At 48.8% G+C, this 12755-nt stretch overlaps 1 protein-coding gene across 2 annotated transcripts in view; it reads right to left on the bottom strand.

The window, feature by feature from the left end:
• UTS2R (urotensin 2 receptor) overlaps positions 1-12755 on the bottom strand; it is a gene marked incomplete at its 5' end in the record, with an annotated part of 56797 nt that overhangs the window by 22076 nt on the left and 21966 nt on the right. Inside the window, one exon of one of the 2 annotated variants that reach the window (XM_082326954.1) lies at positions 723-1883. The exons of the other annotated variant lie outside the window; for it this stretch is intronic. Coding sequence (XP_082183080.1) covers positions 774-1883 — 1110 coding nt within the window. The 3' untranslated portion in view covers positions 723-773. Of the gene's footprint in view, positions 1-722; positions 1884-12755 lie in introns of those variants that run through there. 2 annotated transcript variants of the gene reach the window in all.

Here is a 12755-nt window from a genome sequence, read left to right as displayed (position 1 = left end):
CAGGATTGTAAGACATTTTTCTTTCTTTCCAAGGTAGATTTTCAGTTTTTCAAGCCCTGTTGACTGTTGAGAAAGGGACTGACTTTAAAAAAAAAAATCAGTGGCAAATTCAAATCACCTTAGGTAGAAAACTTAAAAAATTACAAGTTCTTTTTAGCTAATTCTGTGGTTTCTGACAGCTTACCTTGTGGGTTTTGAATGATCAGAGTGTGAAGTGCTGCTGCAATCAATTTTAAAATAGAGACTTTAAGCTTAATGAAACTCTAGTGCACTAAAATGAAATAGGAAAAGGGGCTTAAAGGTCTCTTTACTCACTCTAGAAACAGACAACGGTAGTACATACAGCAAACCCAAGGCTTGCAGCTAAATTAAGCAATACCAGGACAATTTTGGACTATTGCAGATCTGACCCAGCTGTAGCCTGAGGACAGCACTGAGAAATCACACAGCAGACACGGCGCAGAGCTGGAGCAGGGCAAGACTCAGCAAAGCATGAAAAGAGTTTGCAGCAGAACTGCGCAAAGTATCCACCTCATCTTCTGCACCCAGAACCCTGAAGGATTTGTCCTCAATGGCTGGTGGCGCCCGGCAGGACACCCCCTGACAGCCCTAAACCAGATGGAAATTCAAACGTATCTCATAATACTTGAGTTCATGCAACTTCTTGCCCCTAACTAGAGTGACCACCAGAAATGAGTTTTTAGGGGGTCCCAAAGGCCTACCTTAGCCAGATGCTCTGCTGGTCCTGGTGTCTCCGGAGTGCCTCCTCTTCCTCACTTGTCCTTCAGCGTGGCCATGCCCAGGGCCTCCAAGCTGTAGTCGTACTGGTTGCTGGAGGACATGGACCGTCCCCAGGAGCACTGCAGGTTGGAGCCCCTCTTGCGAAAGGAGGATGAGAACCTGTAGAAGTTGCGGTGCCGGTTGCGCAGGTATTCCCGGTAGTTTTTGGTGAGCAGGGTGTAGAGGAAGGGGTTGATGCAGCTGTTGCTGTAGGTCAGGCAGGTCACCAGGTAGTTAATGCACTTCTGGGTTTGGGTGGTGAGCTGCAGGGAGCTGCTGTAGAGTCGCACCAGCTGCCAGATCCAAAACGGCAGGAAGCAGGCCCAGAAGACCAGCACGATGCTGAAAATCATGATGAGGACTTTCTGCCGGGGGGATCTCTTGCTCTTCTCCTTGTGGGGGGGGTTCCTCTGGGACTCCAGGTAGGTCCTGGCCAGGCGCGTGTAGAGGAAGCCAATGATGATTCCTGGGGCCATGATGCTGGTGCTGAAGAGCACCGTCAGGTAGGTCCGGTAGGCGTCCACACTCCAGGTGGGCGCACACATCCTCTTCACTTTGCCATCTGCCTTGCTCCCCTCGGTCAGGGTGACCATCAGCATCATGGGCAGAGTAAGGAGCAGCGAGACCGACCAGACGGCCCCCGCCGTGACCTTCCGGTAGCCGCGCGACCGCTTCAGGGTGTCCAGGGGCCGGGTGACGGCCAGGTAGCGCTCAGTGCACATGAGGGTGAGGGTGAAGATGCTGGCGTGCATGGTGAGCAGGTCCAGGCTGAGCAGGATGCGGCACCCCAGGTCCCCGAAGTACCAGTCCTGGGCCAGGTAGGTGCAGACGATGAAGGGGATGGTGGAGAGGTAGAGCAGGTCGGCCAGGGCCAGGCTGACGATGGAGCTGTACATGGGGGCGGCGCAGCGCGCCGAGTGGCACATCACCACCAGCGTGTAGACGTTGCCCGCCACCCCGGCCACGTACATCACCGACAGCACCGTCCCGAAGGCCGAGAGGATGAGCAGGGGGCCGCCCCCGGGGCTTCCCCCGCCGCCGCCCGCCGCCACCACCGAGGCGTTGCCCCCCGCCGCCGCCGCCGCCGTCCCGTTGGGCTCCATGGGCGGCGGCCCCGCAGCCTCGCACCGGCCCCGGAGCTCCCGGCCCCGCCGGCGGCCGCTCCGCCCCCCGCGCCGCCGGGGCTCCCCCCTCTCCGCGTCCGGAGGGGGAGCGGGGACCCCGCCGCCGCCGCCCGGTGCGGGGCCCCCGCGGCAGCCGGAGCGGGCGCGGAGGGAGGGGAGGCGGCGTGCGGCCGCCCTCAGCCCGGGGGGGGACCCGGGGTGGGCTGGCAGCAAAGCTCCGTGCCCCCCGCGAAACCAAACCTGCCGGGCAGAGCCAGGCCGCGGGGGCTTCCTACAAAGTTTTCCCGGGCGCTCTGCTGTCAGCCGGCTTCCCCGGCCCGCGTCGGCAGCGCCGGCGGCGGGAAGGCGCTGCTCTGCTTGGAGCCATCAGCGGCAGAAATCTGCGTGGGCAACGCGGAGAGGCAGAGGTCCCCTGGGCGCCTGCCGGGTGGACAGCTCGTAGTGTTCGAGATGGACTTAGATGGAGGTGGATACAAAACCGCGGCTGAAATAACCTCTTTTTATCGTGGGAATAGCTGTCTTTTGAATTTTACTCTGAATAGCGTGGCAATGTTAGAGTAAGATTTACATCTGAGCTTTAGTGACAGCTGATTCACCTGAAGAGGGCGAAGTACCCAGCGTGATGAGTGGGGTTTGCAGAGACAGCTCTGCCAGTCAGATAGGAAATCTGGGGACAGTTGCAAAATCAACGAGTGCCTTACATTTCCATCTTATTTTAGAGAGAGCAGAAATTAGGACGATCCACAGTCAAAGGACAGCTTTCCAAGGGTACAAGAGCGTGTGTTTCCTCAGCTCCCGTTGATTTCCAACAGGAATTAACTGGCTTTTACGCCTTCAAACATTTCTGCTTGCATCCAGGGTGCTCAAATGACTGCCATGTGTTTATTTGCTTGCTTTAATGCCTCCTCAAAGTGCTTTTGTGCAAACTGTCATCTAATTGTCTGTGGCATGCTACAAAGCGGTGAAACTCTTGTTGACTCGTAGGAGCAGGATTTAGCCCTATAAAAATACTGTGTTGAATACTCGGTTATAATTTGCTGTACAGTTAACACATGCATGTGTAACTCTGCTTTCCTACCCAGTACTGCTCATGAAGCGTCTCTTTCCAAAGCTCTCCAAATGCTTAAAGCTATATTCAGGAAAGTGGCTGGCTCAAACAGGATTTGAATGCTGGTGAGGGAGAAGAATCTAAATTGAATTATTGTCAGGCAGGGATTTGCTTTATCAGATTCTGCCATTGCACTGACGGAGTTTAGAGCCAGGTGCTGAGATGGAGATTTTTTTTTTCACTGGAAGTTCAGACCCCATCCCATGCCAGCGCCCTCGGCAGCCCTGCATTCCTCTGCGGCAGCTGAACCGAGCAGCTGGGAACGCAGGCGGATACTTTACCGGGGCCAAATCCTGCCTGCATGGCAGTCAAGGGGACTGACCGCCACAGACTTCAAGTAAGATCCGGATTTGGCATAAATAGATCATCTCTGAGAACTGGGTTGCACGCAACTTTTGCAGTCCCGTCTCCTTTTTGTTTTGACGCTGTTCTCCGCACTGTTTTGTCTTCTGTCTTCATTTAACGGCCAAGACAGAGGGCCAAAAGAGAACAGAATAGACATTTTGTTGTCTGCCGTGTTACCTGATTTGTTTTGGGTGATCACACAAGACAAGCACAGTGATACATTCTTCTAAACAGAGAAATACTTAATCTGTTTAGTAAATACCTACTTTCAAACCTTCCTTTTTTCCTTCCAGTAGAAGACTATTTAATTGAGCAATGCTAAGCATTAGTAAGTCTGCGAGACACTTGTTTTCTTAAACATGTAGGATACTTGCATGTATCCGTGCAACTTACTCCTATTAAACTCTTCAAAAATAGTTTGCTGCCTGAAGTCGTCCTGCAAAGCCTGTTCTCTGAGCAGGAGGCACTTCTCCCCTCTGATGCTCCGCTCTTGCAATGCACCGAGTCCCTTCTGCACACCCGCAAGAAGTGACATAGCACTTGATGCCCGGTGGAACTGGGTCTGGAGCATATGACAACCATGATCAATCAGAATTAGAAAGGGGACGATGCAGGAGGCCGGAATACCGATGTTTCCCGTTTGTCTGTGTACACAAGATACACATTTTTCAGCAGTGTGGGTGACTAGCTATCAGAAGAAGAGGTGAATTTTCCATTTCTCCAGATGTCAAAGTAAAGACTGCAAGTGCCTTTCTGGAAGATGTATTTTTATCAAACAGAAATACGGAGCTCAGTGCAGAATTACTGTCAGAATAAGTCCTCAGGGACATATTGAACATGAAACCAAGTCATCGTGGATCAAATTGTCTTTTATGAACCTCAAAATCTGTTAATACCCATGTGTTCTTTCTTGTAATATCCTAAAAAGTATTGATATGAAAATGATTAATAATGTACTTCATGTGCAAAATTTCCCCTCCAGAGGCATTCGTGCTAACGCACAAAAACATATCCAGCCATCTTAAAATATATTTTGCATTTTATTGTCTGTTTTGAATAGGAAATTTTTTTCAGGTGCTCAGTGCCTAATTTTAGAATTTCCTAACAAAACTGTCTGCTCCTCAGGAAGCAGACAATAGCAGTCTAGATGATGAGGGCCGTTTGAGTGCAGTACATTGACCAAGAAGTCCTACTTCAGGATTAGCCCCTTCCTGATCCCAGAGGGGCAGAACTACCATTATATTTGGCTATTCCCACACGGACAGTACTTGTTAGTTTTCAGACCCTCCTCAGGCCGGACACACATCAGTCAAAGCCCATTAGAAGAGAGTAAAGCATCAGTCACCCCGCTGTAAGGAAGAGGGAGCCCATGGACAGGAGGTGAGGAGGTTTGCTATATTCATGAACCCATTTTGCACTCATATAGTCAGGTGTTTCTCATGGGTCAGAATGTAAAATGGCTGCCTTTTTGTGGAAATTGCAATTTTAACTTCTCCTTGCTCAGAAATAGCCAGACAAGCTCAAGACAAGCTCAGCACGAGCAGTTTCCATCATTGTGAAGGAAAGCTACTGCGGGCTGAGCCTTTAGAAAGCACAGTCCATCTTTTCTAAAATCAGATAGTCACAATGAGAGGGTGGTTTGCAAATCTCAATTCATCCAGGCTTTGCACGCCAATGAGGACAGTGCAGAGGAGTTACCGAAAGACATGGGAGCAGATCTGTCTCCAGAGTTAATCACTCGAGGCCCTTTGTCCCCAGAGGTACTGCTCTGATTAACTTCTCCAAGCCCACCACAACCAATGCATCTCAGAAAATACGTGCAAAAAGTCTGCCATGGCTCTGTAGGTGCAACAAGCACCCTGAAAGCAGCATGAGCAACGTACTGTGGAAGCGTGGCCACGCCAGAGGTGCTGCCATGCCCTGGGAGGTGAGCTGGGCTCAACGCAGGGCACGGGGGTTCCCTGCCTCCCCGGGAGGACGCACAGCCGCAGCCCCGGCCTTCACTGTCTCCTTTCTGGTTTGAAGCCAGCGCTGCGCTCTCAGCAGGGGCTTGCAAGTGTGTTTCTCAAATCAGCACAACAAAGCCAAGAGAAAAGAAGACACCTGCAAGACAGGGAACGATTGCAGGTGACGTTTCCGTCAATACTGGGTCATCTTTGACTGATGAGATGTTGCATTCAAGCCTTTCAATTTCCACCCCAGGCTGGGTTTCTTTTTGCTCCTTCAAGTACTCGCATCCATCACCACTCAGCACAGGCAACAATAAGGGAATATTATTCCAAGTCTGCAGGTAAAAGCAAGGCTCTGAGCAGTTCACAAGCAGCATGTGCCCCTGCTCTGCATCCCCAACTAACTTTACAGGGCATCAGCCACACTCAGATACCAACTGTCAGACAGCTGTCCCCCTCCTGAAACCAAACAGCAACTCAACCACAAGAGCCTGCTGAATATAAATGGGGGGCCCGAGCAGTCAGTGAGGTCCGAACAAGGAACTGCCTCCTCCAAGACAGATTAATTGCTTGGTTAACGATAGCTATAAAGTAATTATTGCACCTTAATTTATTCCTCCTTGCAGAAACCTATCATCAGTCTAAGATCCAAGAGCTGATTTTTGCATGAACAAAATTTGAAATCGGTATGAAAGGGATGTGTGCGTACACGTGGCCTTGTGCTTGCACACCTCAGGCCATGCTCCTACACCTGCACCCTGTTTGCTAGCTCGCTCTTCTCTGTGGGGTGAGACCAGAAGCTCTTTCATCATCCTGAAGTCTTAAATCCTCCCATCTCTGGGGCATTTGGTGCCCCACAGACTGGATTTCACCAGCTGAACTCCAGGTAGCAGAAGTCAAAACTCTGATTTTTTGCTAATTTAAGCCAGGGAGCATTTAGACTCAAAGAAAGTATAACTAAATATACCATGGCAGGGTGTCCAAAAAGGGCCAGGACAGAGACGTCAGCCCCTGTGGTGCTCCTACCAGTTAGGAAAGGCCGGGTACCCACTGGTGGCTGAAACAGGCAGCAAACTACAGCTGGGGCCAGGCAATGTTTTCAGTTGGATAGTGTCTTTGCCAGAAAAGGATGATGCTTGTGTTTACCCAAACTATTTGCAAATCCACCCAGAAATTTAAGAATCCTTCTGGAAATTCTCCCCCACCCCCCCACCCCGATACTGAATTGTCTCATTTCAGTCTTTAGGAGGCAAAACAACACAATTTCTCACTTCAAGATTAAGTTTTACTCATTAGTTTGCTTACACTTAATTTCAAAAATCCTCTGTCCATTTTGTTCAAACCACAGGACTCTTACAAAAAGTCCCGCAGTTCAAGCAGCAAAGCAGAGAGCAGCTGCTCCCTGCGCTGTGCACCCCTCTGTCCCAAAGCTGCCTGCACGGGGTGGGCACCCATGGTGGGGAGTGGTGCAGCACCCTCCCTCTGCCCAGTTCCCACTCGCAGCAATCATAGGCACAAACCTTCTTCCTCGCCCGCTGACGGAGCCCGATTTAAGCCGACTGACAACCCGTGTCCCATCTGAGCCCCCTCCTTGTTCCTGCAACCCGGTGACTGCAAGGGCACAAGATGAGGCTGATTTGGGCCACCCTTTTCTCTCGTGCGCATGTCCCACCTCGCTCCCTGGGAGATAACCAGGCCAGCAATCTCTCAGCCTACCTCTAACCAGACAGGACAACCTTGGCACATGCTCCCAGAAGGGGATCTGGGCAATAAATCAACACGCACAGTTTTGTTTCACTTACAGCTGCAAGACGGGCAAGGGCTGGCTGGGTGAGGAGCAGGGATATAAGGAGCACTTCAGCTCTAGGTCACTAGTTCAGTATGTGGCCAGGTTGGGAGCGGTGGGATTTCCAAATTGGCAGGTGATCTCCTTTCATTTCTCTGGGGTGCTTGCTAGGAAACCTCTCATTTCAGTGTTTGCTTGCGGGCATTAAAAGGAGAGGCCAAAGGCTGAGCAGATCTTGAAGAGCAAATCCGCACCTTGGCAGAGCTGCCTAGAAAAAAACCATTCCTCTTGCCGGTGCTGTCCCACTTGCCTCTGCCGTGACCGCCACACCGGGATGCCTGCACTGAAATTATCTGCCCCCGCCATGCCTGCGCCTCCCTCCAGGCAGTGCCCAGAGGAGCTGCTACAGCAGCGCACACTCAGTCTTTTTTCCCCCCGCTGCTTTTCAAAATGCATGATCAATTCCTGAGACCCTCACACAGCTCTTAGTCCTCCTCCAGATGAAACTCCAGCTGCCTCCAGTGCAAGACTGGAGAATTCATTGAAAGAAAAGTATCAGATCTTCTCTGGTATTTGGCCAGCTTTGCTTCAACGTGACGCCCAGGCACGCTGAATATTGTCCTATGCACACCTGGATCCAGGGCAGCTCTGCATGGGGATCTGTGCCATCCATTTATCGCATGAGCTGTCATATCCTGGAAAAAGGTGTTAGTTCTAAATGATTCTGACCACTTTTGCATGTCCAAATTCAATATCTCAACTGGAAGTCCTGCCTACGCCCCGGTACACCTGATCTGCAGTTAATGGTACTGATTCAGGCATATCGGAAATGTGGCGGAATCGAGATAAACAAGGAGGCAATGTAATAGCAGAGAACAAATTATGCTGCAAGAATAGAGAGCCATATTTGAAAGTGGGCTGGAAAAGGAGAGGCAGAGCAAAAGCAGGCAATTTATTGCTCATTCAGTTTTTCGGTGTAGTAAAACTGAAAGTTAACTTCAAACGTTGCAGGAAAAACATCTCACATTGTTGAGTGAGTGCCAAGCAGCAGATTAATCCATTGCGGATATTAACAAAGAAATGCATATGAGGAAAAATAATCTTAATTTTACAGTGATGGACCCTTCACTAACTTTTATTACTCAGGAAAGAGACCTCAGAGCTATAAGTCACCAGCTTCATGCTCAGCAGCAATGCAAGAAGCAAACATGCCAGTTGTTTGCCAGAAAGGCACCACGAGCAAAGCTAGTTCAATACAGTACAGCCACTTCTTGCTTAAAATTGAGAGATTTTCCTCAGTTTATCACACCTCACGTTACTGAAGTACATCATCAGACTGTCACATGCTGTGACCAAAGCCACTTCACTTAGCATATTGTGCATGCAACTCACACAAGTCTCCCCAGGCAGCTTTAAGGCCAAACTGCAGCAGTTGGCTGAACGCAGTAGGTGCTGTAAACATTTTAAGAGAAAGTTTGGCTCATCTTTATTCTGCTTTCCCAGGAACAAGCACCGCATCAACGTAGTTTGAGATCAAGGAGTCCACCAGTCAAAAGTTGGAGTTTTATATGCACACTGAAGGCTTGGTGCTAAATGCAGTCTTCCCAAATGTTTATCACCTGGAAAGCTACCTGTCTGCAAGCAGAGCTTATGTTTTTGCCACCAGAGAAAGTGCAAATATCGTAAATTTAGTTTCAAAGACCAAAACACTCAAGCATAGATAATTTTAACTGTCATTAGATTTAATTACATGTCAAGTGGCTGCTGTTACTAGTTTAAAGCTGTCTAGGAAGAGGATAAAATAACATAGTAAGAGCAAATATATAAAAAAATCAGTGAAAGAACCTGCCTCAATGATGGAGTGAAGCATCCGCTGACACAGGACCAGATAGGATTTGCCAGAGCAGCTCTGGCTGTAACTACCGCCCTGGCTGATTCAGGTATCACCCGTTTCACAGAGACATCCTGTAACGCCCATAACAGAGCTAATTCATTGGCACCAGCTGCAGCTCCAGCCACAAAACATCCAAGACCTGTTTTTTCAGATGTGCCAAAGGCAGCACAAGGGGTGCACCCACCAATGGAGAGATCCTCAAAGTAAATTAATCCTCATGGAAAAGAAAGGCAAATGCCAAAGCATGAGCATCAGTAAGGTAGTTCTTTGAGCACTATGGACAAGAGGATCAAATATCATGACAAAGATTACTAACTCTTAATCACTATGCCTCAAAAAGAAAAAATAAAAAGGAGGGAGGTTTCATCCATAGCACAGTGGCAGCAGGTACTCACGTGCTTTGGGAACCCACGTAGCAACACTCCTTCCAAGGTTTTCTTCTCCAAGAAACCTTGATTGCTTTCAATTACTGAATCTGGTGCACAAACCTGAGTGAGCACAATGGTGCGCTCCAGCTTTTCCTGCGTTTGTGTTTATTCGAAATGCTAAGGTAAACACACCGAGCCAGCCTCCTGCTGATTACTTGTTTAGTTTATGGATTACTGCTCTGAAGGAGAGTGTAACGTAATTAACTCATTAACTGCAAGCACTTTACAAACAGAATTGTTGCATCCAAAATGTGTACGTAAGTTGGTGAGTCACTAGTACTCTCTGATATCCTTGGAGGCAAATTTCCGTTCTGTGTCCAGAACAGGGACTGGAGAGAGCTCGGTACTGAGGACAAGCAGGCTATGGCAGCAAGACGCGGTGTGCCGCGAGCCCCAGTGGCTCCAGCCGCCGCTGACCCAGCTGCCCTCGCAGGACAACATCTCTGGGCGGTCAGAGGTGCGCCAGGAGAGCACTCCAGCCCGCCCGCTTTGGAGATGCTGGACCTGACCTCAAATGCGAGAAGCAACTCCACTGAAGTCAAAGGAGGAAAAGAGCTTTGTGGATTTCATCCTTGTCTCGTGTATTGCCAAAATATTCAGATAGTTTGGCAACATTTAGCTAAACCTGGAGAGGAGTAAGGCAGAGGTGGAGCAGCAGGTGGTTTTCACCCAGTGTTGGCTGAAATGTGCAGGTAGCCCATGGAAAAGAAAGCCTGGCTATGAAGGATATGGGCCAAACCACGCGGGGAGCCCAGGACTGACATGAAGATATTTCAGTTCAGGCTGAGATCTCTGGAAGAAATACATGTTTAATTTTGCACAAAGTCTGCCTAGCCTATGTTTTCAACTGAGGCTATGAATCTCTTATTTCATGCAAACTGACCTTACCAAGGAAAAGCCACAGGGCCAAGTCTCTAAACAATAAAAATAGGTTGATTTCCACTGCAGTCAATGCAGTTGTACCAATTTGCGCTTAAAAAAAAAACAAAAAAACAAAAACCCAAAACCAAACCCAAACCAATACATGCCCAAAACATTTTTGGCCCTTTGACTCCACTAAACATGAATTTCAGTTGTCCACATTAATAACAGTCAAGATATCAAATGATCTCATGAATGATAAAGTACTCCACTTACTAGGACTTGCAGCATTCAAATGTGAGGTCTACCCCAAGTCACACTAGAAACAGTGCAAAACAATATAACATAAGGTGGCATTTCCAAAGCTTTCCAGTCCTTGGAGTATCAGAAAATGGTACATTTCCTCTCTTTCAGGGCAGCCTGTGCTGAACCTTCCTGTGCTGTTCCAGCCTTCTCCTTCGTGGCAGGATTTCAGTATAGCAGTTTTGGCCATCTGGCTTCATTGAAACATCATCGTGTCCCCGGCTTTTTTTTTGATGGACAAAAAATAGTAAGAGCAGTTTCCCATTTAGCAATCCCTCATTAATCAGTGCTAGCTGGTGGGTTGACTATGATTTAGTTTAGCTAATGAAATAAGAAAACATCTTTGTAAGCTGCTGGGGCTTGATTGGCTTTCTGCTGTCTAAAAATTCTTCTTTGCTTTGAAACCTATGTCTGAAAAGATCTGCTTTTGGGCCAAGCTGCAGTAGAACATACCCTGAAGCAAACGTCTAATGCTGCCACACTCCTGCACCGCAGCAAGAGAGGAGCTTTAATTTATGCTATCCCTCATCAATGGATGGAGCTAAAACCTAAATAACCTCTAAGAGAAAACAACTGGCGCCAAAGCACCATGCAGCAGGACCAGCCATGGGATTTGGGACACACGGGGTTCATGCAGACCCCATTGCAGTTGCTCTTTATGGTTGCCTTTGCCCAGGGAGGTTGGGCTAGGAGGTAAGGGGCATGCCTGTGCCCAGCTGGGAGAGGGCTCCATCCCATCCATGCAGCTGCCGCCCTAAGACTCCCTGTCCAGATTAAAGGGAAAAGTTTGACTGTAATGCATGAAAGAGCTGAACTCAGCCACCAGAGAACTAAAAATTCTCTTTCTCCCATTCTACAGCAACACGAGACTATTAAAATCCTTGACTCCAAAGAGAAGCCCATAGGCTTTGATACCTAGGTTTGTAGTGCTTGGGGATTATCTTGGAAGAATCACGAATACCTGCTTTAGACATTTTTCTTGGAAGAAAAAAACCTCCTCAAAGCCTTGGTGGTGAAAAGCAAAAGCCCAGCCTATATCCCCACACCTGAACAACAAAATACCCTTCCCAGGGGCAGGAGGTGGCTCCTGTACCCTCCGCACACCAGGAAATCAGCGTGTCCCCACAGAACCGAGGGGAGCAATGGGGATGTGCCGAAGACACTCAGCTGAAATTGAAGACATTTCTGGCTCCAGCACAGACTTTCACATGAACCCAGGCCAGTCGATTAATTTTCTGTGTTTAAGATGCTTGTCACTAACTTTTGCCCTTTCTTTCACCCAACCTTTGTCCCTCTTGCCTATTTAGGATACAAATTCCCCAGGACACTGAGTACCTCTTGCAAAGCCTGTGTAGATGTTCAGTACAGCGGGGCCACAAAGGTGACCGATGACTTCAAAAGCAGCTGTGAAACAAACAACGAATTTCAGTTGCTAATGTTAAAAGCAAAGGTATTTACTACAGAGAGGCTTTAATCCCGTACAAAGCTGGGGCTGTGGTGTCAGATGTCCGCACACAGATAGCACACATCATCTGTGTCCCTGAGCGAGGAGGTGGCAGGAGACATCTCTGCAGCAGGAGAGACCTCGCTCTGTGCACGCTGCTTGCTAGCAGCTCCCTGGGATGGCTCTGCCCTGCCCAAGCCAGGTTATGCAGCTGCCTCCAGAGTCAATGCGGTAAATATCTGTCTTTTTTTTTTTTTTTTCCCAATGAATAATAAAGCAGCCTTCCTGCCCTGCTGTGAAAAGAATAGATATCTCTGGATATGTGCTTATGGAAGAGCTGCACTGGCATATTTTGAGCTTCTCTGTCTGATCAGGTAAATCCATCACTGACGTATAAAAATGCTGCCCAAATGGATTAGCTATCGCTTCGCATAGCTTGGCTAAGGAAAGCAGGCTAATGTCACATGACCCCAGTATTAGTTAAATGCAGTTGTTTCTCCTTAGAGAGGCAAGCTGAATTTGCAGCTTTGGAGCCTGAAGTATCCGTGGCACTACCCCGCACTGCACTAACACCCGCTGCAGCTGCCCATAGCCAAGCCAAACCTACAAGCTGCACCTGAAAATTGGCTTTGAAGGGTTTAGAAACTGTAGAAACTGCCTTTCACGGGGCTTCTCCACACAAGGCTGCAAGCATCTGTATGTGTTACTCCCCGCTGTAGCTCAGCAAACTGCA

This window comes from Platalea leucorodia (assembly GCF_965183815.1).
Source record: "Platalea leucorodia genome assembly, chromosome: 14".
NCBI lineage: Eukaryota > Metazoa > Chordata > Aves > Pelecaniformes > Threskiornithidae > Platalea > Platalea leucorodia.
This window is presented reverse-complemented; position numbering and strand designations above follow the sequence as displayed.